This window comes from Mya arenaria, chromosome 17 (genome assembly GCF_026914265.1).
Source record: "Mya arenaria isolate MELC-2E11 chromosome 17, ASM2691426v1".
Lineage (NCBI taxonomy): Eukaryota > Metazoa > Mollusca > Bivalvia > Myida > Myidae > Mya > Mya arenaria.
This window is the reverse complement of record NC_069138.1, coordinates 41,321,338-41,349,176: the sequence shown is the minus strand read 5'-3', so window position 1 is coordinate 41,349,176 and position 27,839 is coordinate 41,321,338. Positions and strand designations below refer to the sequence as shown.

Below are 27,839 nucleotides of genomic sequence, written 5' to 3'. Positions count from 1 at the left end.
ACATCCAGCTTATGGCCGGTCACTATGATATGAACGCTACCCTGCACGTAAACGTTAACAGTGTGCAACTACATTCATACCAGAACCAGCCCGTCTTTTTGGTACGTGTCAGAGTCAAACCGACCCTTTTTTAACAGCTCAAAAAAAACTAAACAATTTTAATTCTATTGTTTTGATTGTGATATGTGTTCTACGTATTTCTACCAAAAGATGTTATAGGTTACCCATATTTAGTGAAAAAAAACATTGGCCCTGTTTATTTGAGACTTTATACACTGAACAGCGGTGATAGCGAAGAAAGTGGCAATCAGACATGGTTTTGTTACACATATTACGGGGAAAAACGATGCTAAAAGCCGGATTTTCCGTCGTATAATACTCTTGTTTGGTTTTGACAGACAGGCGGTCGACGGGTTCCGAGTGGCCTCTTCAAACACGTGACCGATCACTCCGTCATCACCAGACTATCGGCACAAGCCAGGCAACATGTACGTGAATAATTATTTGATTATGAACATATTGCAATTGACAACTGCTGGCAATGTAGTTTCTTAACATAATCCTGCAGAGAACACGTTTTGGCATCACATTTTCTTGAGGTTGGAAAGACGGGGCTTATCATTAGACGCAGCCCGAAGGTATACATGTTAATAACTTCCAATAGGCAAGTGTCAATGGATACCTTTTACATTGAAAGAAAAGTAAATACTTATCAATAACACTTTTCTTTCAACTTTTCTGCAAATATGTTTTGAAAAACCTTTTTGGTGTCCGTGAATACTCTAAACACCGATAAAAAATGTTTTTAAACCAATGTGAGCGAGACGGCTATAGCGAAAAATAACAAACTTATTCGCTTCCTTTTGATTGTGACTGGTCGGCAGTCAAACGCAGGAGTGATTTACCTTTGTCAAGGGAAGTCTCTGTGATTGAAAATCGCTTCATAGTCACGGGCATACCTATCCAGGGGGTCCAACGTGTTTTGTGTTTGCCGAATTTTTAAGTGAGGGAAATGTGTGATGTGTAAACTACCACTGTTTTAAAACGTATTTTCGTGATGTTCATGGTAGAATAGAATCAGACTGATAATGTTTGCATTCATTTTTGCTGCATTGCATTACGTTCGTGCTACATCAAGAGTTCTTACATTGATATATGAAGAGTAAAAATTTAATGAACACATATATGAATTGCTAGAAAAGTATACAAGTGTATCTGGTAGGTAATTTTGCATAAAAAATACGCGGTACGTTCTTATTGGGTAACAAATTGCCTTTTGTTATAAATATTAACATATCTTACAGGTCGTGGCTTAATAACACTTTTATTTACGCAGGCTTATTCTGATTCTGCATCACACAAAAACTGCATAAAACTTCCTCTCCCAACAAAAAAGGTGTTTAAACATAAAACATCGGCCGTATAGTGCCAATGCAAGTGCACAAACATACGAAAAGAAAATTCGATGAAAAATATGTAAAAAAATGAATGGTACACGTTGCCTAAAACATAGTTTTAAGTCACGCAATTTTCTATTTTCACTTTGTAAACAAGCAATCGTTCAGCTAAAACATTCAATTACTTTTTTGTTAAAGCCTGTAGAAACATAGGTAAAAAAATGAGAGAAGGTTACACTTGTGACCTTCGGGTAGGCGTATTCATATTGCGAGAAAAGTGATATAGCATACTTACCAGGTGAAAATATCCTCCCAAAACACCAAAATCCCTTCGAGCACCGCCTTTTTATTCCGTATCACACATATCCCTCACTTAAAATTCGGCAAACAAAAAACACGTTCGACCCCCTGCTGTCGTAGTTTTAACGATACGTGTCACAGGGTGCACACGTATAGCGCTTAGCGTACGTAATGCTCAGATTCCTGAAATAGGCAGCCATTAGGCGGGTACACAGTGGCTTGATGACAGAAGCTTATATTCGTCTATCTATTCATAATTAATCAGTTCAACTAGCCAAAAAAATATTTTACACATACTGTATATCATCATTATAATGCATTGTCATAAACTTAAGTTGAGATTTGACAATTTTCAAAAGTACTCTATCAGAATCAAGTGATGAAATTGTAAACAAATACCAATCCTCGTTGAAAGTTATAAAATCCTTGTAAGCAACTAGCAATGAACCTGGCAATTGCTTCTGATTACAGTATATGGTACTTTTGAATTTTGTCAAATTTCATTTTATCTTCAAAAGCTCATATCATCAAGCCACTGTGGGCAAGTACGCACCTGATATCAACATCATGTGTATGGAATATTTTCCACGTATCTCCTAAACTGCCGCTTATTTTTATCACTCTGTAGGTAGTAGTGGTTTCGAGCCACCCCAGCGCACATTCTCATAAGATTTGACTATTTATACGGACTCGAATGTGAAACTTGAAAAGCAGCTAGTATTCGTTATTATCGAGGTTAAGTAGGCTAACCGTCCAACCGTAGGTACGGGTGGTGCACCTGCCGGACGCCGGAGTGACGGACTACGGGACGCTTGGGAACTACGGCGGACACAGTCACCGCGTGGCGCCTCTCGAAGTCTTCTACAACTCCAAACCTCTAAGACTAGCGCAGTGGCCAAACGAGGTCGGTTGTTGACATTTTATATAATCTTGCTTATAAACACCCCGTTTATACTGAAAGCCGTCGATGACGGTTTAAATGCAAATGGAATCTTTGAAATGCACGTCAAGTGTTTCCACATGTAGAATATCAATTGTTTTATTTGTGTTTGGAATCGTAAGAATTATACAATGATAAGCTTCCTTTATCTTTTTGTTCGGTATCAATTATAAAGCTGCAAACCTCTTCAACTCGACTTAACGAGTGGCCGAATAACATCAGTTACAACAAGAGCTCCCGCTGAATTATTCCTTCCTCCCAGCTTGGCACCCCAACCAACCCGAAGAACTTAGTCGATAAGATTGGATCTTGCAAATCGTTATCTTAACATATTACAATCATAACATGATAACTGGAGCTTTGATTTCAGCCATGTCGTTTTTTTTTATAGTTTAGAGTAATTTGTTAACTCTTTTTAGGGTTACCTAAACATTGTGGACGTACCGGACGGAATAAACGGTTCCCGGTTTCGGTACAACTCATCGGTTCCCGGGACTTGGTCCTCCCAGGACGACATCTGGGTGTACGGATTCTGGTAGGACTGAACATATTTGTATGGTGACTGGTTTCTGTCAGTCGTATCTTTTACCACTCACATTTTGTATTTTTGTGCCTCTTTTGATTCTGACCTTGTGGTACTGTCAACAGCAAGATAAAACTCCATTTTGCGTTTTGTCTTTGTTTTGTATCGTTTTTGCGACAGACTGAATAACAAATAGACTTTGACTTTAATGATTTGAATCACTATTAACGGTGATTTTCATATATCGCCGTTTTTCTCTGTCGCCGTGTTTATTATAGTGTCATTCAAAATGCCGTCAATTCGTGGTGGTATATCCGTGACAGAGCAAAAAGACGAAAATGGCAGACATCAGCCACTGTTACCATTATGTTGTTTATGTGACCCTGTTCATTCGGCTGTTTGCACAAGAACGATATTGCGCTATAATTAACACTGGTTTGTTTCCTGCCCAAAACGTGCAGTTTGCATCAAAACCAGAATAATATGAACTGAACATAATGTCAATAAAGACATAGTGCAAATCGGTCAAAATAAACGACATTTTGAACAAAACGCAGCTTTTTGCCGTATTTCCAGGTAATCATTAAGGATCAATCAATGATATTATTACATTTTCGAGGTACTGGAGCTGGCATGATGGGGCACAGAAGGTGGCCAAGCTTAACACCACCACGGGGACAGTCACCCTGGCCCGACCACCAACTTACGGAATGAGAACAGGTATACACACTGCATTTAACGCATAAGAATATATTTTAAGAATGATGTGTGATGTTGAAGATTGTAGTTCAGCATTTTATAGTGTTGTTCTTTCTTAAAAGATCAGTATTCAATTTGAATTTAAGTTAACTCCATAAAGAACTTGTAGATGGAATTTCCACTCGAATTACGATTGATTGCCTGCAAACTATCCTTTAAAATGGTATCGTGCAACCATTGCTTGTGATCGTGTAAGTTTAAACAGTGGATTGTTATCGCCCAAATATCGCTTGTTATCGCCCAAGTTCTAAAAGTAGTTTGCTATTGCCCAACCGTTGTTTGTTAGAACACAAACATTGCTTGTTATGGCCCAACAATCGCTTGTTAACGCCCAAGTTCCAATAGTAGTTTGCTATTGCCCAACCGTTGTTTGTTAGAACACAAACATTGCTTGTTATCGCCCAACAATCGCATGTTATTGCCCAAGTTTCAAAAGAAGTTTGCTATTGCCCAACCGTTGTTTGTTAGAACACAAACATTGCTTGTTATCGCCCAACAATCGCTTGTTAACGCCCAAGTTTCAATAGTAGTTTGCTATTGCCCAACCGTTGTTTGCTAGAACACAAGCATTGCTTGTTATCACCCAAAAATCGCTTGTTATCGCCCAAGTTCCAATAGTAGTTTGCTATTGACCAACCGTTGTTTGTTAGAACACAAACATTGCTTGTTATCGCCCAACAATCGCATGTTATCGCCCAAGTTCCAATAGTAGTTTGCTATTGCCCAACCGTTGTTTGTTAGAACACAAACATTGCTTGTTATCGCCCAACAATCGCTTGTTAACGCCCAAGTTCCATTAGTAGTTTGTTATTGCCCAACCGTTGTTTGTTAGAACACAAACATTGCTTGTTATCGCCCAACAATCGCTTGTTATCGCCCAAGTACAATAGTAGTTTGCTATTGCTCAACCGTTGTTTGTTAGAACACAAACATTGCTTGTTATCGCCCAACAATCGCATGTTATCGCCCAAGATTAAATAGTAGTTTGCTATTGCCCAACCGTTGTTTGTTAGAACACAAACATTGCTTGTTATCGCCCAACAATCGCTTGTTAACGCCCAAGTTCCAATAGTAGTTTGCTATTGCCCAACCGCTGTTTGTTAGAACACAAACATTGCTTGTTATCGCCCAACAATCGCTTGTTATCGCCCAAGTTCGAATAGTAGTGTGCTATTGTCCAACCGCTGTTTGTTAGAACACAAACACTACTTGTTATCGTCCAACAATCGCAGTTAGAACACAAACATTGCTTGTTATCGCCCAACAATCGCATGTTATCGCCCAAGTTCCAATAGTAGTTTGCTCTTGCCCAACCGTTGTTTGTTAGAACACAAACATTGCTTGTTATCGCATGTTATCGCCCAAGTTCCAATAGTAGTTTGTTATTACCCAACCATTGTTTGTTAGAACACTAACATGTCGCTTTTAATCACCGAACACAGGCTTGTTATCACCTAAACCTCGCTTGGTACAACCCATCATCGCTTGCTATCACCAAACACCAGCTTGCTATCGCCCGACCCTCGTTGTGTTATAAGACAACCATTGCTTTGTACGTCTAACACTGGCTTGTCCTTAAATTCCCACGCGTGTTATCACAACATACTGGCTTGTTATAACTTAACCCTCGCTTGCTACCATCCAGCACTATCTTTTAATCACATAATCCTCGCTTGTAATAACCCGCCCTCGCTTGTTGTTCCCAAACAATGGCTTATTATGACCATACCTTTGCTTGTTGTCATCAACAAACACAAGCTTGTTATCACCCAAATCCCGCCTGTTATCACCTAAATCTATATTGTTGTCACCCAAACCACGCTTGTTACAACTCACCCTCGCTTGTTATCACCAAGCATTACCTATTTATTACTGAACCTTCGCTTGTTATCAATAAACGCCATCATGATATCGCCCAACCCTCCTTTGTTATTACATAGTAACTGCTTGATATCGCTCAAAATTTGGTTGTTATAGCTTATTTCCAACCAACACTTGAATGTGTTGGCCAAACACCCGCTTGTATTCCCCCATTATAACCATTGCATGTTGTCACTCAACTGTGACTGCTATCGTCCATCCACTGCTTGTAACCATTATTTATTATCGACCAACCCTCGCTTGTTATTTCCCAAACCTCGTTTTTATGGACAAAACTTCGCCTTTTATCGACCAGCCCACGCTTGTTTTGACGCAATCTCGCCTGCGGTGGCAACGCGTTTTTTGCGTGTATCAACCAACCCTACTCAATATCATGTTAGTATTGGATAATCCTGATCTTATCAACCGTAGCTTGTTATTATTAAACCCTAATTTGCGATATTTCAGGTCATTTTGGGGAAGCAGATACAGGCTTTCAAAAACAAGGCGGGTACTTCCGCTTCATTAACGTTCTTGAAGAGCTTGATTCTCCGGTTTGTACTTTTTTTTGGAATATATAATGGAGTCCATCGGACATACCATCTCTATCTGCTGTTTAAGGTCATGTGAACGCTTCTTTGGAGCCAATAACGTGGTCAATAGACAATATAAAATAGTATTGGACATGGCTGACTAACATGTACGTTTAGACCCCTTTAATAGAGGAAGATGAGGTTTTGCATGCAGTATTCAGTATAATTGCGATGTTTATTATATCATCCTTAGACAACTATTTTCCAGTAAGGTATTGTCCGTTTCAGGGCGAGTATTATATGGATGCGAAGTCTGGGAACTTGTACGTTTGGATGCCAAACGCGGATGGAAACGTACACACGTCGGATTCCGTTTACGTTTCAGTGGTGAACAATTGTATAGAGTATGGAATTTTGTGTTACTAATTTGCTATTATGATATTATTATTATTATTATTATTATTATTATTATTATTATTATTATTATTATTATTATTATTATTATTATTATTATTTGAATAAGTAATCAGTTAGACTAAATATCTAATTACACCAAGAAAGCAAATATAAACAAACCATATCCTCGTTTATTTTTATACTCGCATGTCGATACTTTTAAACGCATATTTTTTTAACGAAAACGAGGCGTTTTCAGAAACCTTTTATGGCAACAAATGATTATATTCACCACATTTAGGGTGCATGACAACGTCCACGATTTTGTCGTCTCAGACATAACACTGGAGGTGTGTAGAGAGTACGGGATTAAAGGATCAAACGTGCACAACTTCTACGTTCAAAATATGGAAATCAGGAACACGGGTGGGTTTAATTAATTTGCTATCTTTGTAATAGAATTATATCTTTTGTTGCCTATATGTTTTCAAATGTTATCAAAATTGGCTGAGCCGTGTCAAACAGATTAGTTTAATCATATTTTATTGCTCTTTTGTAAACAGAATTAATTTGCATACAATTTACACGTACACTTACAATCAAATATATCGAAAAGAACAAATGGGTTATTACAACATTAGTTTCAGCCCTTCCCTGGCGTCAATATAGCGTCAATGTCGTTTAAATCTATGATTAAACGTAACTAGAAAAATGGGAAAACGTTAATTACTTTTGAAAAAAAAGAATTGGTTGCCCCCAAAAGAAAATACAATGTTATAACATCCCAGACCGTTTATATCGTGAGTGAGGGTGATATCAAAAGAAACGTTTCGTTAATTTTATGTACTTGAGAACTTCAAGAAAAAGCACACTGTTTTCATCGACTGTGTTATATTCTATCCCATATAATAATTTGGATGTACTTAAAGGATGAAATATTCGAGTATTTCGAAAAAATAACACGCGTTCTTCGCCGTTTCTACTACATTTAAAGAAATAAAATGTAGTTAATTTAAAAATTAGTCAAATGAAAGCTAAAAAGGTGACATTTTTGCCTATATGAAAATAATACTCTTGGGCGACATCTAATTGTGTTCAGTTTCTCCTGAGTACAGGGTCTCACGCTTTGGTTTGTTCTGGCGACTGCCGAAACGTCCAAGTGACGCAATGTCTTATACACGACGTGGACGGCGGACTCTCCATCAGCGGTAAGATAAAACAGAAAACGTCAATATAATACTGTCAGTGCTGTTTACATCCGTGCACTGTACCTCTGCGTTGCATTGTGGTTGTGTGGGGATAAATGGACTGAAGTGCTGTTCAAATCATTGCGCTTTACTCCTGCGTTGCGCTTTGCGTTACTCTGGCGTTGCCCTTTGCGATTTGTCATTGGAGGATACACGTATAGCAAAGCTTTTCACATTCATGTGCCTTACTCCTGCGTTGCCCTTTCAGTTGTGTTATAGGAGGATACACGCACAGCAAAGCTGTTCACATCCAGCTGATACACGGACAGCAGTCGTACAGTACTCTCGGATGCACTCTGTGTTGTGGTAAAGGAGAATACACGGACAGCAGTGCTATTCACATCAAAGCGCTTTACTCCTGTGTTGCCCTTTGCGTTATGGTATATGAGGATACACGGACAGCAGTGATGTGAACAACCATTAGCTTAACTCCTGCGTTGCCTTTTGCGTTGTGGTATAGGAGGATACACAGACAGCAGTGCTTTTTTACAATAATGCGCTGTACTCCTGCTTGGCCCTTTGCGTTGTGATATAAAAGAACACACGGACAGCAAAGCTGTTCCCAACAATGCGCTGTACTCCTTCTTGGCCCTTTGCGTTATGGTATAGGAGGATATACGGACAGCAAAGCTGTTCTCGACAATGCGCTGTACTCCTGCTTGGCCTTTTGCGTTGTGATATAGGAGGATACACGGACAGCAAAGCTATTCACATCAATGTGCTTTACTCCTGCGTTGCGCTTGGCGTGGTAGAATAGGAGGATACACGAACAGCGTTGCCCATCGCGTTGTGGTTTAGGAGCATACACGAACAGCAGTGCTATGCATATACATGCGCTTTTCTCCAGCTTTGCGTTGTGGTATAGGAGGATACACGAACAGCAGTGTTATTCATATCCATGCGCTTTACTCCTGCTTTGCGTGGTGGTATAGGAGGATACACGGACAGCACTGCTATTCACACCAATGCACTTTACTCCTGCGTTGCCCTTTGCGTTGTGGTATAAGAGGATACACGGACAGCACTGCTATTCATATCCATGTGCTTTACTCCTGCTTTACGTTTTGGTAAAGTAGGATACACGGACAGCAGTGCTATTCATATCCATGTACTTTACTCCTGCGTTGCCCTTTGCGTTGTGGTATAAGAGGATGCACGGACAGTAATGATATATCCATGTTCTTTTACTCCTGCTTTACGTTTTGGTAAAGTAGGATACACGGACAGCAGTGCTATTCATATACATGTGCTTTACTCCTGCGTTGCCCGTTGCGTTGTGATATAAGAGGACGCACGGACAGCAGTGCTATTCACATCCATGCGCTTCACTCCAACTTTGCCCTTCGCGTTGTGTTATAGGAGGATTTATGGACAGGAGAGCTATTCGCATCAACGCGCTTTACTCATTCGTTGCGCTTTGCGTTATGGTAAAGATGGATACACAGACATCAGTGCTATTCTCACCCATTCGCTTAACCCCTGCTTTTCTCTTCGCGTTATGGTACAGGAGGAAACACGGATAGCAGTGTTATTCCTATCGATGCACTTAACTCCTGCGTTGCGCTTTGGGTTGTGGTATAAGAGGATACACGAACAACAATGCTGTTCACATAAATGCGCTTTACTCCTGCGATGCGCTTTGCGTTATGGTATAGGAGGATACACGGACAGCAGTGCTGTTCACATCGATGCGCTTTACTCCTGCGATGCGCATTGCGTTATGGTATAGGAGGATACATGGACAGCAGTGATATTCGCACCCATGGCCTTTACTCCTGCGATGCGCTTTGCGTTATGGTATAGGAGGATACAATGACAGCAGTGCTATTCACATCCATGCGCTTTACTCCTGCGATGCGCTTTGCGTTGTGGTATAGGAGGATACACGGACAGCAGTGCTATTCACATCCATGCGCTTTACTCCTGCGATGCGCTTTGCGTTATGGTACAGGAGGATACACGAACAGCAGTGCTATTCACGTCCATGCGCTTTACTCCTGCGATGCGCTTTGCGTTATGGTATAGGAGGATACACGAACAGCAGTGATATTCACGTCCATGCACACTCCTGCGATGCACTTTGCGTTATGGTATATGAGGATACACGGCAGCAGTTCTGTGAACAGCCATGCGTTGAACTCCTGCTTTGCGATTTATGTTGCGGTATAGGAGAATTGCAAAAGACTCCCACAAAACCTTTTTAGTATTTCCTATCATTTCCTCTACTAGTCGCAAAACTCACTCGAGAAATATCCCAATTGATTAAGGTTCATGATATGTAGTTGTTTTAGTTGTCAGAAAATGCGGCAAAACTAACTAATCAAATCACCATTGGCTATCTTAACACATGCATTCTTTAACGGAATGGGATACAGATGTTGACTTATTTTTTGCATTTTAGCTGTATGTGGCACAATACACTGCTGATTTGATAGACTGAACCCTTTTGAAACAAAAATATATGCATTTCCGTAAAATTGTAAAACGGGAATTTCAACAAATCTTTGGTATTGAAAGTATTCCTTGATCAAATTGACTCAACTCCCCTTTACACCAAAACATGTTGCATAGGATGTATGTTTAACTGTTTAACTGAAAAATAATGTTTCTTAAAAAATTAATAGATTGTAAGACTTGAAATGTTTTGACTTCTAGCCTTCCCCACTAACGTTTGAACTGTGGAAGTCCCTTTACACCACCATGTAGGACAATGTTTAAAAACGTCATTGACACAGTCTGTGAATGGTGCTATGCAATACTCTCTCTTTTAAGGTGGAGACCGGAAGCTCTTGGAGTCGTCCGGCGCGATTCTAGAACACAATGAGATATACGACTACTCACGCGTGGCGGCCGTCGGTTCTGACGCCATTTACGCTTACGGTGTTGGCCATATTGTTCAATATAACTCCATCTACAACGGCCAGTACACAGGCGTCAACTATTACGTAAGCCCTTCAATCTCATTGTTATAAACAAACATAAGCTTACCCAATCTTAGTCTTAATGCATACGTCTCCGTCAATGGGGTCACAAAACGGATTCATAATAAACCAATTAGAAAGCTTCCGACGAAAACTGGCGCCGTAGTTCCATTAAGACGCAAGTTGATTAATTTAGTGGGCCGTTCCACGGTGCGCAACGTAGTTCCATTAAGACGCAAGTTGATTAATTTAGTGGGCCGTTCCACGGTGCGCAACGTAGTTCCATTAAGACGCAAGTTGATTAATTTAGTGGTTCGTTCCATGGTTCGCGCATGCGCCCTCAATTGCTGTTGTAGAGACATTCGTACAAAACACAAAGCTTTGTTTTGTTTCTGCTTTACGAAATCATTTAAACCGCAACCGAGATGTGCCATGTAAAAACTGATGAATGGTTTAGTATTTTAACAAAACAAAACAAAAATACTAGTAAATCTTACTTGTTGGTCTTACCGTGTGTAGTTAAGCATTAGCTGCATACATATCGGAGGTCGTTTAATTCATTTTAAACCATTACTGTTTCAGGGTAACGACATCGTGATGGAGTTTAACGACGTGCACCATACCTGTATGAACGCGTCCGATTGCGGGGCGTTCAACACGGGCCGGGATTGGACAACGGTAAACTCGTCTTCTGAGAACGCGCAATGTCTCAAAGTTTTCTTAATAAAAAAATCCCACAGTAAATGCATTATAACAAGACGTTAATACGTTCAGTAAAACGAGACACATTTCAACTTTTTCGTTTGCAAACGAGTTGACCATTGCTACGTAGTAAACAATGTTCACCTAACGGCTACGATTGATGCCTTGCTTAATAATTTATATGATTATATAGATTTTCTGTTAACCTACAGCGCGGGAACGTAATACGGAACAACCTGGTTCATGACAACTTACGACTGGTGCCCGGCGCAGATGTGCGGGGCGTCATGTTGGATGACCAGTCTTCCAGCACTGATATTTCCAATAACGTCTTCTTCAACGTACGTACAGATTCTTAATTTATTCGGACATAAACGTATAAAGTTTAGAATCAATAGCAATTTTGGCATTTATGCAGGACAGGCTCGCATTAACAAGGAGCGCTATAGGCTAGCGTCAAACCTCCATCATTTTCGTGCAATGATCCCATAATGTCGTGCAGGAACCAATCCTTTACCTCTACGATATTCTACCCTATCCCTAGAACGACGTGCACGTGAAGATCGGTGGCGGACGTGACAATGTGGTTTCAGGTAACGTCATGTACGGGGCAGTACGTTCTTCCATGCAAGTTGACGGCAGGGGACTCGGCAGAAATGACTACAAAGATGTTATCGCCCAAAGACTACATGTACGTGTAAATAACATTGTAAACACGTGAGCCAGTTTTCAAAGTCAAATACGCGTTAAAAAACTGATTAATTTTAAAACAAGTTATAAAAGTACTATATAAATCACTCTCGTTGGCACGATGAAGGTTTTGTGTTTTTTGGGGAAATCAGAGTCACCGGTGGAAATCTATTTGTCCAGTTTGGTGACCACAAACCAAGCACATGCGCCCAGGTCGGTAATCGAACCCGGGTCACCTTGGTGAGAAGCAAGTGCGTTAACCACAACGCTACCATACACAAGTTTATTAAACGTTTGCATAAAACAAATTGCATAGCATATGCATACATGTACATACACGCATACGTATGCGTAATTTATGTCCCCGGATGGAGACATTTCGTACACGCACTGTTCGTCCGTGCGTTCGTCCGTTACTATCATATACCAGCTGTTACTTGCTAAATTATATTAATATACGGCAGCATGATAGGATGTGTCACAATAAGAAATCAATAAGAAATCAAGTGCTTCACTCATACATGACAAACCTCGGGGGCATTTGTCACGATCCAGGTGCAGCTCTTGTTACAGAGATTCTTCAGCTCCACGAGCATCACGCCACTAATGACGACGCAAATACGTATGCGACAAAAGCATACATTTATTGTCGTAAAAACAAGAAAACACTTTCAGAACATGCCGTACACGGGAGCGCTTTGGAGCATGCGGTTCCCGAAACTGGCGGCCATAGACGCTTATAACGCCAGCCTCCCGGAAGGTCCGTGTGGTTTTTTCCCGAATAAGTATATGCTGTCATTTGTATCAAAATCCTGAATTCTTGAGTCATTTTGAAAGACATGATATGACACGTCATAAAACCAACTTCATACAATGGTAATATTCATACTTTCGTGGCTGATTTCTGTCATCTCGTCCTTCCTTTGAGCGCCAACAAGCATAGGTCATTTAAAGGCAAAGGGAGCCGCAGGATGTCAATGAATTCAGGTTGTATTTCACTGACATATACTGTTGTATTGTTTTCAGGTAATGAAATAAGTAAGAATGTTGTGTACAATAGCGGCGGCGTGGGTTTTATGCCGACACTCCATGGATGGATTGATAATGAGAGATTCTTCAACGTCACAGACACGGGATTTGTAAGCTTGCTTGATTTGTGAAATGGAAGTGCGATCGGAAATTTCCAAAGAATTTACTTATTTATTTTATAACGTTTTAACAATAATTACAATAACATTATATTAATCATTCTCGATGGCACGATGTTACGCGAGAGAGTGGTCGGAGGTAATCCAGCTTGATGACCATGCGCCTAGGCCGGGAATCGAACTCGCGTCGCCTAGGTGAGAGTGCGCTAGCCGTACAGCCCATCCGAAAAATAAACTTACCGAATAACCAAAATCTTAAATACAATTTCTGGTGTTTATATCCACTGGCGCCGGATTTTCAAACTAAAAAAAAAAATATCAAAAAATCTTATAATTCCAAACTAAAAATTATTATACCGAAAATGTGAAAAAATATTGCAAAAATATTGTTTTTAAATAATGCACATTGTACTGTTTATTATACTATTATTATTTTTATTATTTTTAAAAAAAATGATTGAGTTTGAAAAGTGGGACAGTTTAAGCCTTTAATTATGTGAAGGCGCTCAACGATGATGATTTTTACGATGCGGCTCACGGTTTCCTGCGAGTGAGATGCTTCTTGATCGACTGGGCGAACCGGGTGAACTTCCGGCAGCCAGATTCACCTCGAGCGTACGGTGCACAGACGACGGTCGGTCCAATTCACCTTAACAGAAGTATAGTTGTTATTAAAGTTAAGTTCAAATACATTAGACATTATGCCATGCTCACACAAACAGTAAATCATACTTGTTTCCATTGCCAATGATCATCCAATTATCAAGATATACAAGTGAAAACAGTTTTACATTTGTAAGTTAATATTTACACGTAAACTTCCGTTGCATATCGGCAATTGCGATAACTGTCCGATGCCGTAGCAATGCCGTATGGCGGATCCACGGCGACCATACGTCGAGCGTACGATGGCCTTGCGTTTTCATCTAAGGTCTTATGAATTACAATTTTGAGACCCCCCCCCAAAAAAAAAGAAATAATAATAATAATAATAATAATAATAATAATAATAATAATAATAATAATAATAAATAATAATAATAAAATAAGATAAAAACAAAAATAATAATAATAATACGGCGGCCGAAGGAATTCCACGCACACTCTAGTTTAAATATCGGTCTTTTATTCTTAGTGTATGCCCTACATTGTCAGCCAATCAGGGGCGCCTGTTTTTTTCAAACGGTTTCTTATTTGTGAAGAATCGTTAACTATTGCTGAAGACGATCCCTAATGACTAAGTAAATAGAGAATACTAGGTAAGTGCAGTGGATGGAGGGAATTTATGGTGCAAGGGGGAGGAATTTATAGGGTGAGTATGGTCATAATTGTATGTTGGTTGACCAAGCAGAATATTTGGCCTGGAGGTGAGTTTTTGTTTTATTTCGCCAGTAATAATTTTACGTTGAACGTAATTGAGGTTTAAATTAATAGAATATAAACAGGTTATTTGCGATGTAAATAGCTATCGGGAACGGTATTGATGACAATAATGGGGTAAAACCCCCGAAAAATTATCTTTTTTTAACGCTGAGAAGATAGTTTTTGTCTACATTTGCGTTCGTAGAATTCGTTAATTTATTTCAGCAATATATAATATTAAATATAAGTAAATGATACACCACTGCTCTACGTTCTGTTCAAGGGACAGATCACCTGACACCACAGCCTAAGACTGGTCCATGTACCACACAAGCGCCTTTAACCTCGTCACCAGCTGTCGCTTACCTCCCGGACGGCTCCGGCTCCATTCACTTGTATAACGTGACTTCACAGGGTGAGGGATTTTAGTATATGTCAGTCAATATTCATTTATCAGCCAGTTTCAACAATCCTGGGCGGCAGGCACTTTAGACAGTGAGTATGTGCATCTGTGAACTTCTTTTTGTGAACTATGTCATCCAGGTAGGTAGGTCTACATTGTACGCGTTTAGAATGACATGCACGATTATTTGCGAGTATCTGCAGGTCTACATGTTGGGGTTTAAAGAATAATTTCGCATACGGCTATTAAACCTAATTGCAACGTTACGATACACGTTTTCCTTCGCACTCTCTTGTTACGTACATATAGGTCGCGTAATATGCATATATACCTGATGCACATCGTAAATTACACACTAAGAAAATTAGATAATTTCTGGGTTCTTTCAATATGGATCTCTTACCTTAGGTTGCTGGCTGAGCGTGTCCAAATGCAGCGACCAGCCGGCGGCCGTCGGTTTGTACAGGGACATTTTCGGAGAGCGGCAGGTACGCGCGGATCAGAACGAGACCGAGTGCCTGTTGCGTGCTGTCGACACGTGGAAGTCATGTGGAGGGCACAACGATGAACAAGTTGCCGCCATATACGGCCCTTCCGGTAAGACTTAACAAACAGAATATTATTGTTAAATGGTACAGGTATTCACTTTTCAATTACTCATAGAAGCAATGGCGGATCTACCGGGGGCACAGAGGGCCCACGCCCCCCCCCCCCCAGCGGACCGGCACATAATGTTTTTTGGGGCACATCTTTATTGATTTAACTGTACAAGTAAGTTGTTTTGTCACAATTTATTTTTTTATAAGCATTTGAGCAAATAAACAGATGATCCTGAGACACACACATACAGCCGTAGAATAAATGCTATATAAACCTACAGTATATTGATTGCACTTTACGACACTGTAGGTACTTCGGATCTCTAAAAAGGGTTTCAAATAAATTAATATGTATTATTTTACAAAGGCTCTAGTATAATTCCGAGAACTAGAGGATAATAAAGGCCGAAATGGAAAGTTTCAAGGCGGCAACGTTTTGAATTTAAACTTTTGTTAAATGCACGTCATGCACAAACATCTTGTTGGCACACAATGACATTATTAAAAGTAATGACGAACATATAATGTGCACATTTTAACAGTTTAAAACAACTTATATATCTGGTATATGATTTATTCTGAAAACAGTAAACTTACGCGTATAACTGCAGCCATATATTTGTCTACTTTTGATCAGCTGTCTGTGTAAAATGCAGCGCCGCATTTTTTTAATTCCAATGTTCGGGCCCCGATGTCATTTTTCAAGACTTTTTCGTTTCGTATCCTATATTATACTCGATAATCAGGTTGATTATTTGCTCAAATGCTTATATAAAATTTAAATTGTAACCAAACAACTTATTTGTACAGTTAAATCAATAAAGATGTGCCCCCTAAAAACAATACTTGCCGGCCCGCTCTGATTGTTTTATAATTGAAGATTTTTAATTCCCCGCGATGATCATTTATAAAGGGTAAAAAGAACTAGTAAAACGCTAAAAATAGTATACACATTGTTTTCGGACTTGATTATAATTCGTGTTATACGGTCCTTTTTGCGTTGAGACCTAATTAACAAATCATCATTTCGGGTCGTGCTTAAGTGATGACCAATTAGCTGACGATATCGAAATAAAGAGATACTACTGTCCAATTTTTGACCATATAAATAAGGAGCGGAGGGGGGGGGGTCAACATAATTTGTTTTGCGGAAATGTTAGATGCGGAACAAAATGGCGGTTTGTGGAAGTATTTTGGTGTTTTTGGAGAATATTTTGACCTGGTTAAAAAGTTTATCACATTTATAGCAATATAAATACGCCTGTCCGGGGGCAAGACGTCCAAACTTCTCTCGGTTTTTAACCTATGTTTCTAGAGGCCTTTACAAAAAGTTATTGAAAGTTTAAGCTGGACGATTGCTTGTTTACAAAGTGGAAATCGAAAATTGCGTGACTTAAAGGTGTGTTTTTAGTCGAAGTGTATCATAATTTGTACATATTTTAGCGATTTTAGTGGAGTTGCTTTTTTCGATGGCTTGTTCCTAACAAGGGCACTATATGAACATTTTTGTAAGTTTAAACACATTATTATGTCTGGTGTGGACATTTCATGCAGTTTTTGTTCGATGCAGAATCAGAATAAGCGTGCAATAATGAAAAGTTCATAATTATAAGTGAATTTAAGACACGAGCTGTAAGACATGTTAATAATTACCAATGGCAATATGTTACTAAATAAACACATCCTGCGTATTTGTTAGGTAAAATTGCCTACCAGATACGCTTGTATATTATTCAACCATTACATATATGTGCTCATTAGATTATTACTCTTTATATTATTGTAAGAACTCTTAATGTAACACTGACGTCTCGCAATACGGCAAATGAAATACAAACATTATCAGTCGGATACTATTTTACCACGAAAACCATGAAAACACGTTTGACCCCCTGCGGGCTGTAACTTTCTAATGTATGGACATAGCTAGCGACATGTGTTTCACATACCAAGACAACATGCCGCGTGCAAGACCCGTGTCCATACCCCTAAGGTCAACGCCGCGCTTAGTGTTTTAATGGAATGCTGCATATACGGACACCGAGTATAGGCGGTCGTGTCCGGCTTATAACTTTCTCATGCACGGACATATTTTAAAATAACTTGCCAATAACTTCTTCATAGCAAGACGACGTGTTCCTACCTCTAGGTTCAAACTCTCACTTAGTGTTTGTTTACTATGGATTGCGGCATATTGTAACGTGCGAGACCAGCAAACACCAACATATCCCTTCAGAGAAAAACATGCTCGACCCTGAAGGGGTCTGCTGGTCTTTATATACACTAACTTCTCTATTCACACAGACCCCGGGCTTTGCTAATTTGCATTTTACAAAGTTAACATACGTACTACAAACGTACTTCCGTTTATAACGGAATATTATTATGAACGCACATCCGCCGCCTGAAGCGGACCGTTACATTATGAACGCACATCCGCCGCCTACAGCGGACCTTTATATTACTTTCCCCTCCGAGAAGACTCGTCCGAGTCTTGATCTGGGAATCTTAAGGGTAAAGCAACTCTGTTCCGGCAGTTGTCATTATCCCACGTTACACGATGAACGCACATCCGCCGCCTACAGCGGACCGTTACAATATAAGGACACAGAGTATAGTTTGTCATGTATTGGCTGTAACTTGCTATTGTATGGACAGATATTAAATAACTTTTCACATGTTTTCGACATGTCAAGACGACGTGTCGCGTGCAAGACCCGTGTGTCTACCTCTAAGGTCAAAGTCACACTAAGTGTTTGTTTAATATGGAATGCTGCATATAAGGACATAATTTTGTAGGTTGTCAAATATGGGTGGCATTTCTTTATGTTGAGAGGCGATTTAAAATAATGTAGTTGACTTTTAATTGAGACGTTCTTCACTTTTTATGTATTGAAATTGTTCAATGGACAATATCACATTTCGGAGACATACTGTGACAGTTCTTGTTTAAAGATTTTGTTTGTTTTTGTTTTATTTAATTTTGCTCCAAATTACTCAGCATACATCTAAAAAGAATCCTAATGAGTAAGCAATGAAAATAAAATCGTTAGTATGTATAGTATGTTTTATAATTATACTTTTAACACTATACTTTTGGCAAATTATATTTACCATTATAAAATGAATGTGTAAGATAATACAATTACTGTATGAATGTAACAAATATCGACATAATATTGATTTAAAGAAGGCAAGTCCTGTCATTCCAGGAGCTACCACTTTAGCGGGTGACGGATGCTTCATGGCCGTTTACGACAATCCGAAGTACGGCGGGCCGGCGGACGGACAAGCGATCGCTACCGGAAGAGTTTTCCGTGATGTGTATGCGGAGCAGCACCAACGGGCGGCGACGGACGAGGAGGCATGCCTCAGCCGCTCAATTGCCGAGTGGCGTTTCTTTGGATCATCCGCCAACCACCCTGTCACATCTATCTTTAGGCCAACAGGTACGGTGAAGCAGTGCTTTAATAAAGTTCTATATAACTGCGGCTCGAACGCCAACAACCATATACTGAGTAACATCTAGCTTAAGGCAAACAATTGCGGAAGATAGTTCGTATACATGTACATGTATATATAACTGTGGCGCGTACGTGAACTTCTATATCACATCCATATTCAGGCCAACATGTACGGTAAAGTAGTTCAGATATACATGTAAACATTACGGTGGCGTACTCTAACCAGCCTATAACATCCATCATCAGGCCAACAGGTACGGTAAAGTAGTTCAGATATATAGGTATACACTTCTGTGGCGTACGCCAACCGCCCTGTCACATCCATCTTAAGGCCAACAGGTACGGTTATGTAGTACGGCTATACATGTATACGTTACGGTAGTGTCGTTATCCACCTTGAGACATCCATATTCAGGCTAACAGGTACGGTAAAGTAGTTTAGATATACATGTACATATATACATTACGATGGCGTACGCCAACCAGCCTATCACAGCCATCTTCGGGCCAACAGGTACGGTAAAGTAGTTCAGATATACATGTTTACATTACGGTGGCGTACGCCAACCATACTATCACAGCTATCTTCGGGCCAACAGGTACGGTAAAGCAGTTCAGATATACATGTACACATTACGGTGGCGTACGCCAACCACCCTATCGCAGCCATCGTCAGGCCAACAGTTACGGTAAAGTAGTTCAGATATATATGTATACATTACGGTGGCGCCAACCACCCTATCACAGCCATCGTCAGGCCAACAGGTACGGTAAAGTAGTTCAGATATACATGTACACATTATGGTGGCGTACGCCAACCGCCCTGTCACATCCATCATCAGGTCAACAGGTAGGTAAAGTGGTTCAGATATACATGTATACATTATGGTGGCGTACGCCAACCACTCTATCACAGCCATCGTCAGGCCAACAGGTAGGTAAAGTAGTTCAGATATACATGTATTCATTACGGTAGTGTACGCCAACCACCCTGTCACATCCATAATCAGGTCAACAGGTGCGGTAAAGTAGTTCAGATATACATTATGGTGGCGTACGCCAACCGCCCTGTCACAGCCATCGTCAGGCCAACAGGTAGGTAAAGTAGTTCAGATATACATGTATACATTATGGTGGCGTACGCCAACCACTCTATCACAGCCATCGTCAGGCCAACAGGCACGGTAAAGTAGTTCAGATATACATGTATACATTACTGTGGTGTACGCCAACCACCCTGTCACATCCATCATCAGGCCAACAGGTGCGGTAAAGTAGTTCAGATATACATGTATACATTACGGTGGCGTACTCTAACCACCCTGTCATATCCATCATTAGGCCAACAGGTACGGTAAAGAAGTTCAGATATGCATGTATACATTACGGTGGCGTACGCAAACCACCCTGTCACATCCATCATTAGGCCAACAGGTACGGTAAAGTAGTTCAGATATTCATGTATACATTACGGTGGCGTACGCCAACCACCCTGTCATATCCATCATTAGGCCAACAGGTACGGTAAAGTAGTTCAGATATTCATGTATACATTACGGTGGCGTACGCCAACCACCCTGTCATATCCATCATTAGGCCAACAGGTACGGTAAAGTAGTTCAGATATTCATGTATACATTACGGTGGCGTACGCCAACCACCCTGTCATATCCATCATTAGGCCAACAGGTACGGTAAAGTAGTTCAGATATTCATGTATACATTACGGTGGCGTACGCCAACCACCCTGACACATCCATCATTAGGCCAACAGGTACGGTAAAGTAGTTCAGATATTCATGTATACATTACGGTGGCGTACGCCAACCACCCTGACACATCCATCATTAGGCCAACAGGTACGGTAAAGTAGTTCAGATATTCATGTATACATTACGGTGGCGTACGCCAACCACCCGGTCACATCCATCATTAGGCCAACAGGTACGGTAAAGTAGTTCAGATATTCATGTATACATTACGGTGGCGTACGCCAACCACCCTGACACATCCATCATTAGGCCAACAGGTACGGTAAAGTAGTTCAGATATTCATGTATACATTACGGTGGCGTACGCCAACCACCCGGTCACATCCATCATTAGGCCAACAGGTACGGTAAAGTAGTTCAGATATTCATGTATACATTACGGTGGCGTACGCCAACCACCCTGACACATCCATCATTAGGCCAACAGGTACGGTAAAGTAGTTCAGATATTCATGTATACATTACGGTGGCGTACGCCAACCACCCTGACACATCCATCATTAGGCCAACAGGTACGGTAAAGTAGTTCAGATATACATGTATACATTACGGTGGCGTACGCCAACCACCCGGTCACATCCATCATTAGGCCAACAGGTACGGTAACAAATAAGTAAGAAGACGTATAGATGTGGCTCATAACACATAATTTGTTTTTTTAGTTGTAAGTGTACATGTATACAGTGAAGTACATGTAATTCGTTTACGAAGTATGATGAACCCGTATGCATGTGTATGGTAAAATGTATGTACTCGTAGGAACATAACAATATATACAGTAGGTGGTGTGGTGGAGTAGTTCATATGTACTTACTAGTATGATTTACATACAAACAAGGTCGTATACGTAGTAGAATATATGGTCTTCTATTTCGTATGCGTAGGATGTGTCCTGAATACAGTAAAGGAGAAGTAAACTTGGGCGATACTATTCCCCGGTCCCCGTCTCATCCGATCTCCGTTTTTAAAATCATAAAGTAGCTATCGGCCCTAATATCGGATATAAACGGATGTATCATTGACAAGGTAAAGTAGGTCGTAAGCGTAGTAGAATATAGAGACATACGGTAAAGTAATTTGTATAAATAGAAGGATTTATCATGAATAAGGTAAAGCAGTTCGTTAGCGTATTAGAATATACAAACATACGCTTAAGTAGTTTGTTTGCATAGAAAGATGTATCATGAATAGGGTATAGTAGTTCGTAAGCGAAGTAGAATATACAAACATACGCTTAAGTAGTTTGTTCGCATAGAAAGATGTATCATGAATAGGGTATAGTAGTTCGTAAGCGAAGTAGAATATACAAACATACGCTTAAGTAGTTTGTATGCATAGAAAGATGTATCATGAATAGGATAATTAAAGTAGTTCGTAAGCGAAGTAGAATATAGAGACATACGCTTTTTTGTATGGATAGAAGGATGTATCATGAATACGGTAAAGTAGTGCGTAAGCGTACAAGAATATACAGACATGCGGTTAAGTTGTTTGTTTGTGTAAAAGGATTTATGATCGTATACCGTTCACAGTAACGTAGTTCGTATACGTGATCGGATGTACACGGTACACGTGGAAGAATATACAGACATACGAATTAGTAGTAGTATGCGTAGAAGACTGAACATGTATGATGGAAAGTAAGTTACGGGGTTAGTAGTTGACTTGATATGGGATATACTGAGCGAAGAGAGAGAGAGAGAGCGATCGCTTGACCAGTCCTGAACCAATGTTTGAGGCGTGATCTATATCGATACCATGTATCTGCCCCTCAGGCGCGGTACGCACGGCGGGCGCAGGTTGCTGGATCCACGTGCAAAACTGCAATCACGTGACCGGAAACCACACCATGTTCTATGACGCCTGGGGAGCCGCAAACCTCCACACAGGTGTGTTCATTCGATTAAAATTACTTACATGTACTTAAATCGATTCATGTTGTAAAAGTATAACGTTGATAAGCGTTGAAAGTTATTTAGAGCCCCGTATAACAAGAATAACTTTAATCTGACTTTACTTAAGATATATAATTATAATATTTTTGTGTTCCTTTAATATATAATCGTCACGTACACGTTGTATACAGTATACATACACATCTACAGTTTCTCACATATACGACACAGGTAGGAATGTTGGAATTCTTCAACCAGTAGTTCTGTAAGAATTCGGGCTTGTTGACACAAAAGTTCACTTAGAACGTTTGGGCGTTACTGATGACAACAGTGCGGTTCCCGACCAACCCATTCTTTTATCTCCTTTGACCGAACAATTACGTGGTCTCCAACATGTCACATGTCTGTATTTCAGACGAGAACGAGAGCGCGTGTCACCGCAAGGCCCGTTACTACTGGCAGCAGTGCGGCTCCCACCCCACCAATCCCGTTACCGCCCTTGACCGTCTAATTAAGTGGTCCCTAACATGGCAGCTGTCTTCATTTCAGATGAGAATGTGAGCGCGTGTCTCCACCAGGCCCGTTACTACTGGCAACAGTGCGGCTCCCACCCCGCACATCCCGTTACCGCCTTCTACCGGCCGTCTGCCCACTCTCACACGTACCCATGACAGGAGTGAAAATATTCTTGAGAATTCGCTAGAGTTTTCTTTCATTGGATTTTAACTTAATATTGAAGTAAAAGCTTTTTCCCTGGTTCTGGAATTAGTGTTTTTCAATGTAAATTTATTTGGAATCTCTTTGTTGACATTATAGATCTCGAAATAAAATGCGTTAATTTGATCTATGAGTCTGTGTACAAATGATTTGAATTTTAGTGTAAGATGTAACTTTCTTAAGATAGTGAAAAAAACGTTATTTTTTTCACGGTAGAGCATAAGTTTTGAAAAAAAGTTTGATTAAGATTCAGGTCTACCTTAAAAAAAAATGATTATTTTAGATACTGTCCGCTGAAAATATTTAATCTAAATTAAACTAAACCAAAGGACATCAGGATTATATTTATAAAAAGACAAGTTATCTCTTATTCGTTTGAACCAGAACTGGGTAAGTTAAATCGCTTAGGTCTTCCAAAACACTTCAACACTTAATTCATGAAGCAACAGTCTTGAAATTAGATTCGCCTTTTAAATGTTTAGTGAATGCAGAAAAAAAAAACAAAAACAAAAACAAGTTGTCAAGAAATTTTGCCTCATGTGCTGAATATATTAAAATTTTGTAATCATTAAAGTCAGACTCGGTTGTTTTGTAATACATTTGATTCAGAGCAGACTTCTCCAAATTGGGTCAAATTCAGATCTACGAACCGTATTTTTACAAAATAAATATGTTATTTGCTTAAAGAAACTTATTAAGGTTATTTTTTTCCAGAAACAAATGTTGTTGTGTGTGCAACCAAACCCACTATCGGAAGGCAATAAACAATTTGTATCTGGGCTTGAAATGTGATAGATTTTACGTACTCGCTACCAAATTACGGCGTAACAGCGCGTGTACAGCAGACGTAGAGAGTACTTGCTACCAAATTATGGCGTAACAATGCGTATACAGCAGACGTAGTACGTACTCGCTACCAAATTACGGCCGCGGAAACAGCGCGTGTACAGTAGACGTAGCGAGTACTCGCTACCAAATTTTGGCGTAACAATGCGAGTACAGCAGACGTAGTACGTACTCGCTTACCAATTACGGAAAACAGCGCGTGTACAGCAGACGTAGTGAGTACTCGCTAACAAATTACGGCGTAACAATGCGTGTACAGCAGACGTAGTCAGTACTCGCTACCAAATTACGGCCTAACAGCGCATATACAGCAGACGTAGTACGTACTCGCTACCAAATTACGGCGTAACAGCGCGTGTACAGCAGACGTAGTCAGTACTCGCTACCAAATTACGGCGTTAAAAAGGCGTATACAGCAGACGTAGTACGTACTCGCTACGAACTTACGTCTTAACAACGCGTATAAAGCAGACGTAGTACGTACTCGCTACCAAATTACGGCGTAGCATAGCGTACACAGCAGACCGTAGTGAATATTCGCTACAGATATTTGAGTGCATCTTTTTTATCCAGGGCGTTTCTTGGAAAACACAAACATTGATTTACTTTAATGTTTTAGTAAGTGATGTACAGAAGTCAAGCTTTCTAACGTACCTCCATTTAAAGTCACCAGAGGCCAAGGTCATTTCAGGGTCGAAATGTGAACGACTGCTAAATAGAGTTATTAGTACTTATTATCTTCAATTGTTGATTGTAACTATGTTTCACATTAAAATATGTACCCAATGAATACTTCAGTATGGGTTGAAAGTTTAACAATGTATTTCTTAGTGGTTTACAAAACTAAGCTTTTCAATATCAAGGTCAAAATGATCACTTGCATTTCGAAATGCAAATATAACTTCTTTGTGTTGGATTGGATTTCATTTGAAAAAACAACAACAACAAACGTCTTAACATTATCAAAATCACAGTTTATGTTATAATTATGGTTCATCCGTCTTATACCATTCTAAAACTTATCAGTACAGCAATTCAATATACTTTAGCACACTTTTTTGAGAAGAGCAATTTAAAACTTTAGGCGTTGAGGTAAATAATTTATTAAATTTTGATGTCCAGATTTATAAAATAATAGAAATAGTTAATTAACTGAAAAGACTAAGAAAATTTACTACTTGAGCTTGTTATCTTTAAATCTTTTATCAGATCCAATTTCAACTACTGTCCTGTTAATTCACAGTTTTGAAGTGCATCAAACATCTATTTTTGAACTTAAATATAAAAATCTGCGATCTTATTTTTGTCAGCAGTCTTATATAACCGGTTTCCTTGGATTTTCACAAAAATGGCTCGTTCCAAGACAAAAAATAAAAAAAGTTGTCAAAACGTTCAATCTGGGAGAGTGCAGCTTATAAAAAATTTCAATGATAACACTTCAAATCTGTCATGAAAATCTTCTCTGTTTACTTACATTCCTGTCCGTCCATAAATTTTGTTCGTCCAACAAGTCAATAGGGCCAAAATTTACGGACCAATCCGGAAATTGCCGAATCGTTGTGTAGTCTGGAAATGTCATGGGAATAACGCCAAGTCAGCAGCCAATAGCTAGCAGTCAACAAGTGTTTGCGTTGACTTACGGAAATAGATACGACGAAATAGAGAAAACAACCAAATACATTAACTCAGCAGCCAATAAGGAATTTAATCATATTCGTAATAAATTTTGCGCTGAAAATTCTTGAAATGCACCAGATTGTGGAAGTACAAGGAAACATAAAACACATTTATTGGTGAACACTGAATAAAAATTGGACGTAATTCAGTTTAATGCAATCAATATAATGATGAAAGAATATCGATTAAATAAATAATAAGACAATAAGTCTAGTTTGATATCAGGAACATCGATCGCTGTAACAAATGTATTTGTAACCGCTGAAAGAAGGACTGGTCGTTCTGTATTATGCAATTAATGTAATATTAAATGAATATTAATGAAAAAATAGATAAATAAATATGATCAAACTCTGCTTTGACGTACAGGCCACCACAGCCTAACCAATTCACACCAAACATCAAGGAACTAGGGCGGCTTTTACGACCAGAAGGAGGCGATGTGACGCCCCAAGACCAGGTACTGGCATGTAGGGGCATTCCGGGGCTATCCCCTAGCGCCGCCCAATAACTTCCATCTTTGGGTGAGCTTGACCAAAATCGACCCCCAGCGTCCAGGACCCTCTATTTGGGTAAAACAAGCACATTGGCCTACTTTTGGCGGCTGTTACGACCAGAAGGAGGCAATGTGATCGCTGGAGCTTATTTTTGAGTAGCCGAACCATTGACACGTACACGTTAAACAATGATTGGCAATGCCACTTTGCGAGGTTGGTAGGCATTTGAAATCTCTTCAATCACACATTGGCCATTGTGCTGGGAAAAGTTTGGTTTGACCACAATAAACATAATATTCTCATTCCTTTATGCAATGCTATAGTGTTTGAGCATACACCATGCAAATCCAGTGATCAAGGACAAGAAATAGATTATTATTTCAGTAAATGAAATGTAAATTATTTATGAATACTGTTCTTTTATTTGTAGTTTAACTAATTCCTTTGGTTTATTGCAATTTGGTCAAAACTTCCAAAGGAGGAAGGAAGAAAAAGCATTTAAAGAGTGTATATCGCTGTATTACAGCTATATGCAAATATCCAATCTGCTTGTTAAGTGGGAATACTGCGTAGGAGTTCGAATACCACCGGCTAGATTGAATTATTCGCGGTTCTAAATTGTTGCCTATTACATTACAGTTGTTTGCGCTAGAAACCGGTTCTTGTTAGCGGGAATATTGTTCGCGCGTACGATTTTCCGAGCACGAGAATATTAGGTTCAGTATATAATGCTTGTGCGGAGCGTATTCGTCATCCTTCCGTTCTGACGTTCCAATACGTTACAGATACCTATATGGCAAAGACGAACAAACGAGGCAGACTCAATCTATTTATCTTACAATGTGAAATTTGCTACCAAAAACAAACCTTATTCCTAGCTTTGTCTTGTTGTCTTAATTTGGTGTCAGGAACAATTTTGATAAGTGAATAATTGTTTACGCACGAAAACGTGAGTAACAGACAACAGGTTTGAAGCCTAGGCGCAGATTTGAATTTAAAGGTGTGTCCACCAGTTTTGAATAAAAATTGCCCAAAATAGTAGTAAAAGAGTTTAGCAGAAAAAGTCGCATAATATATTTTTCAGAAACAGAAAATCCCTAAATTTATCGCAAATGCTTTTAAGACAGAAATTTGGGATCCCCAAATCGCATCTAATGATCCCCAATTAGCATCTAACTAGGACCAAATTAT

The 27,839-nt window shown here is 39.6% G+C and overlaps 1 protein-coding gene across 1 annotated transcript; it reads left to right on the top strand.

Moving 5' to 3' along the window:
- On the top strand, positions 1 to 23,754 carry LOC128224592 (uncharacterized). The gene is made up of 21 exons (XM_052934508.1): positions 1 to 101; positions 399 to 488; positions 2,461 to 2,601; positions 3,057 to 3,172; positions 3,780 to 3,880; positions 6,248 to 6,333; positions 6,601 to 6,716; positions 7,010 to 7,134; positions 7,824 to 7,916; positions 10,728 to 10,900; positions 11,459 to 11,554; positions 11,791 to 11,919; positions 12,123 to 12,269; positions 12,944 to 13,028; positions 13,295 to 13,407; positions 13,919 to 14,075; positions 15,062 to 15,193; positions 15,590 to 15,778; positions 18,993 to 19,229; positions 22,792 to 22,905; positions 23,461 to 23,754. Exons 1-21 carry the CDS (start codon positions 12 to 14, stop codon positions 23,580 to 23,582), a joined length of 2,652 nt encoding a protein of 883 aa, XP_052790468.1. The 5' UTR covers positions 1 to 11; the 3' UTR covers positions 23,583 to 23,754.
- Positions 23,755 to 27,839: the final 4,085 nt, after the last annotated feature.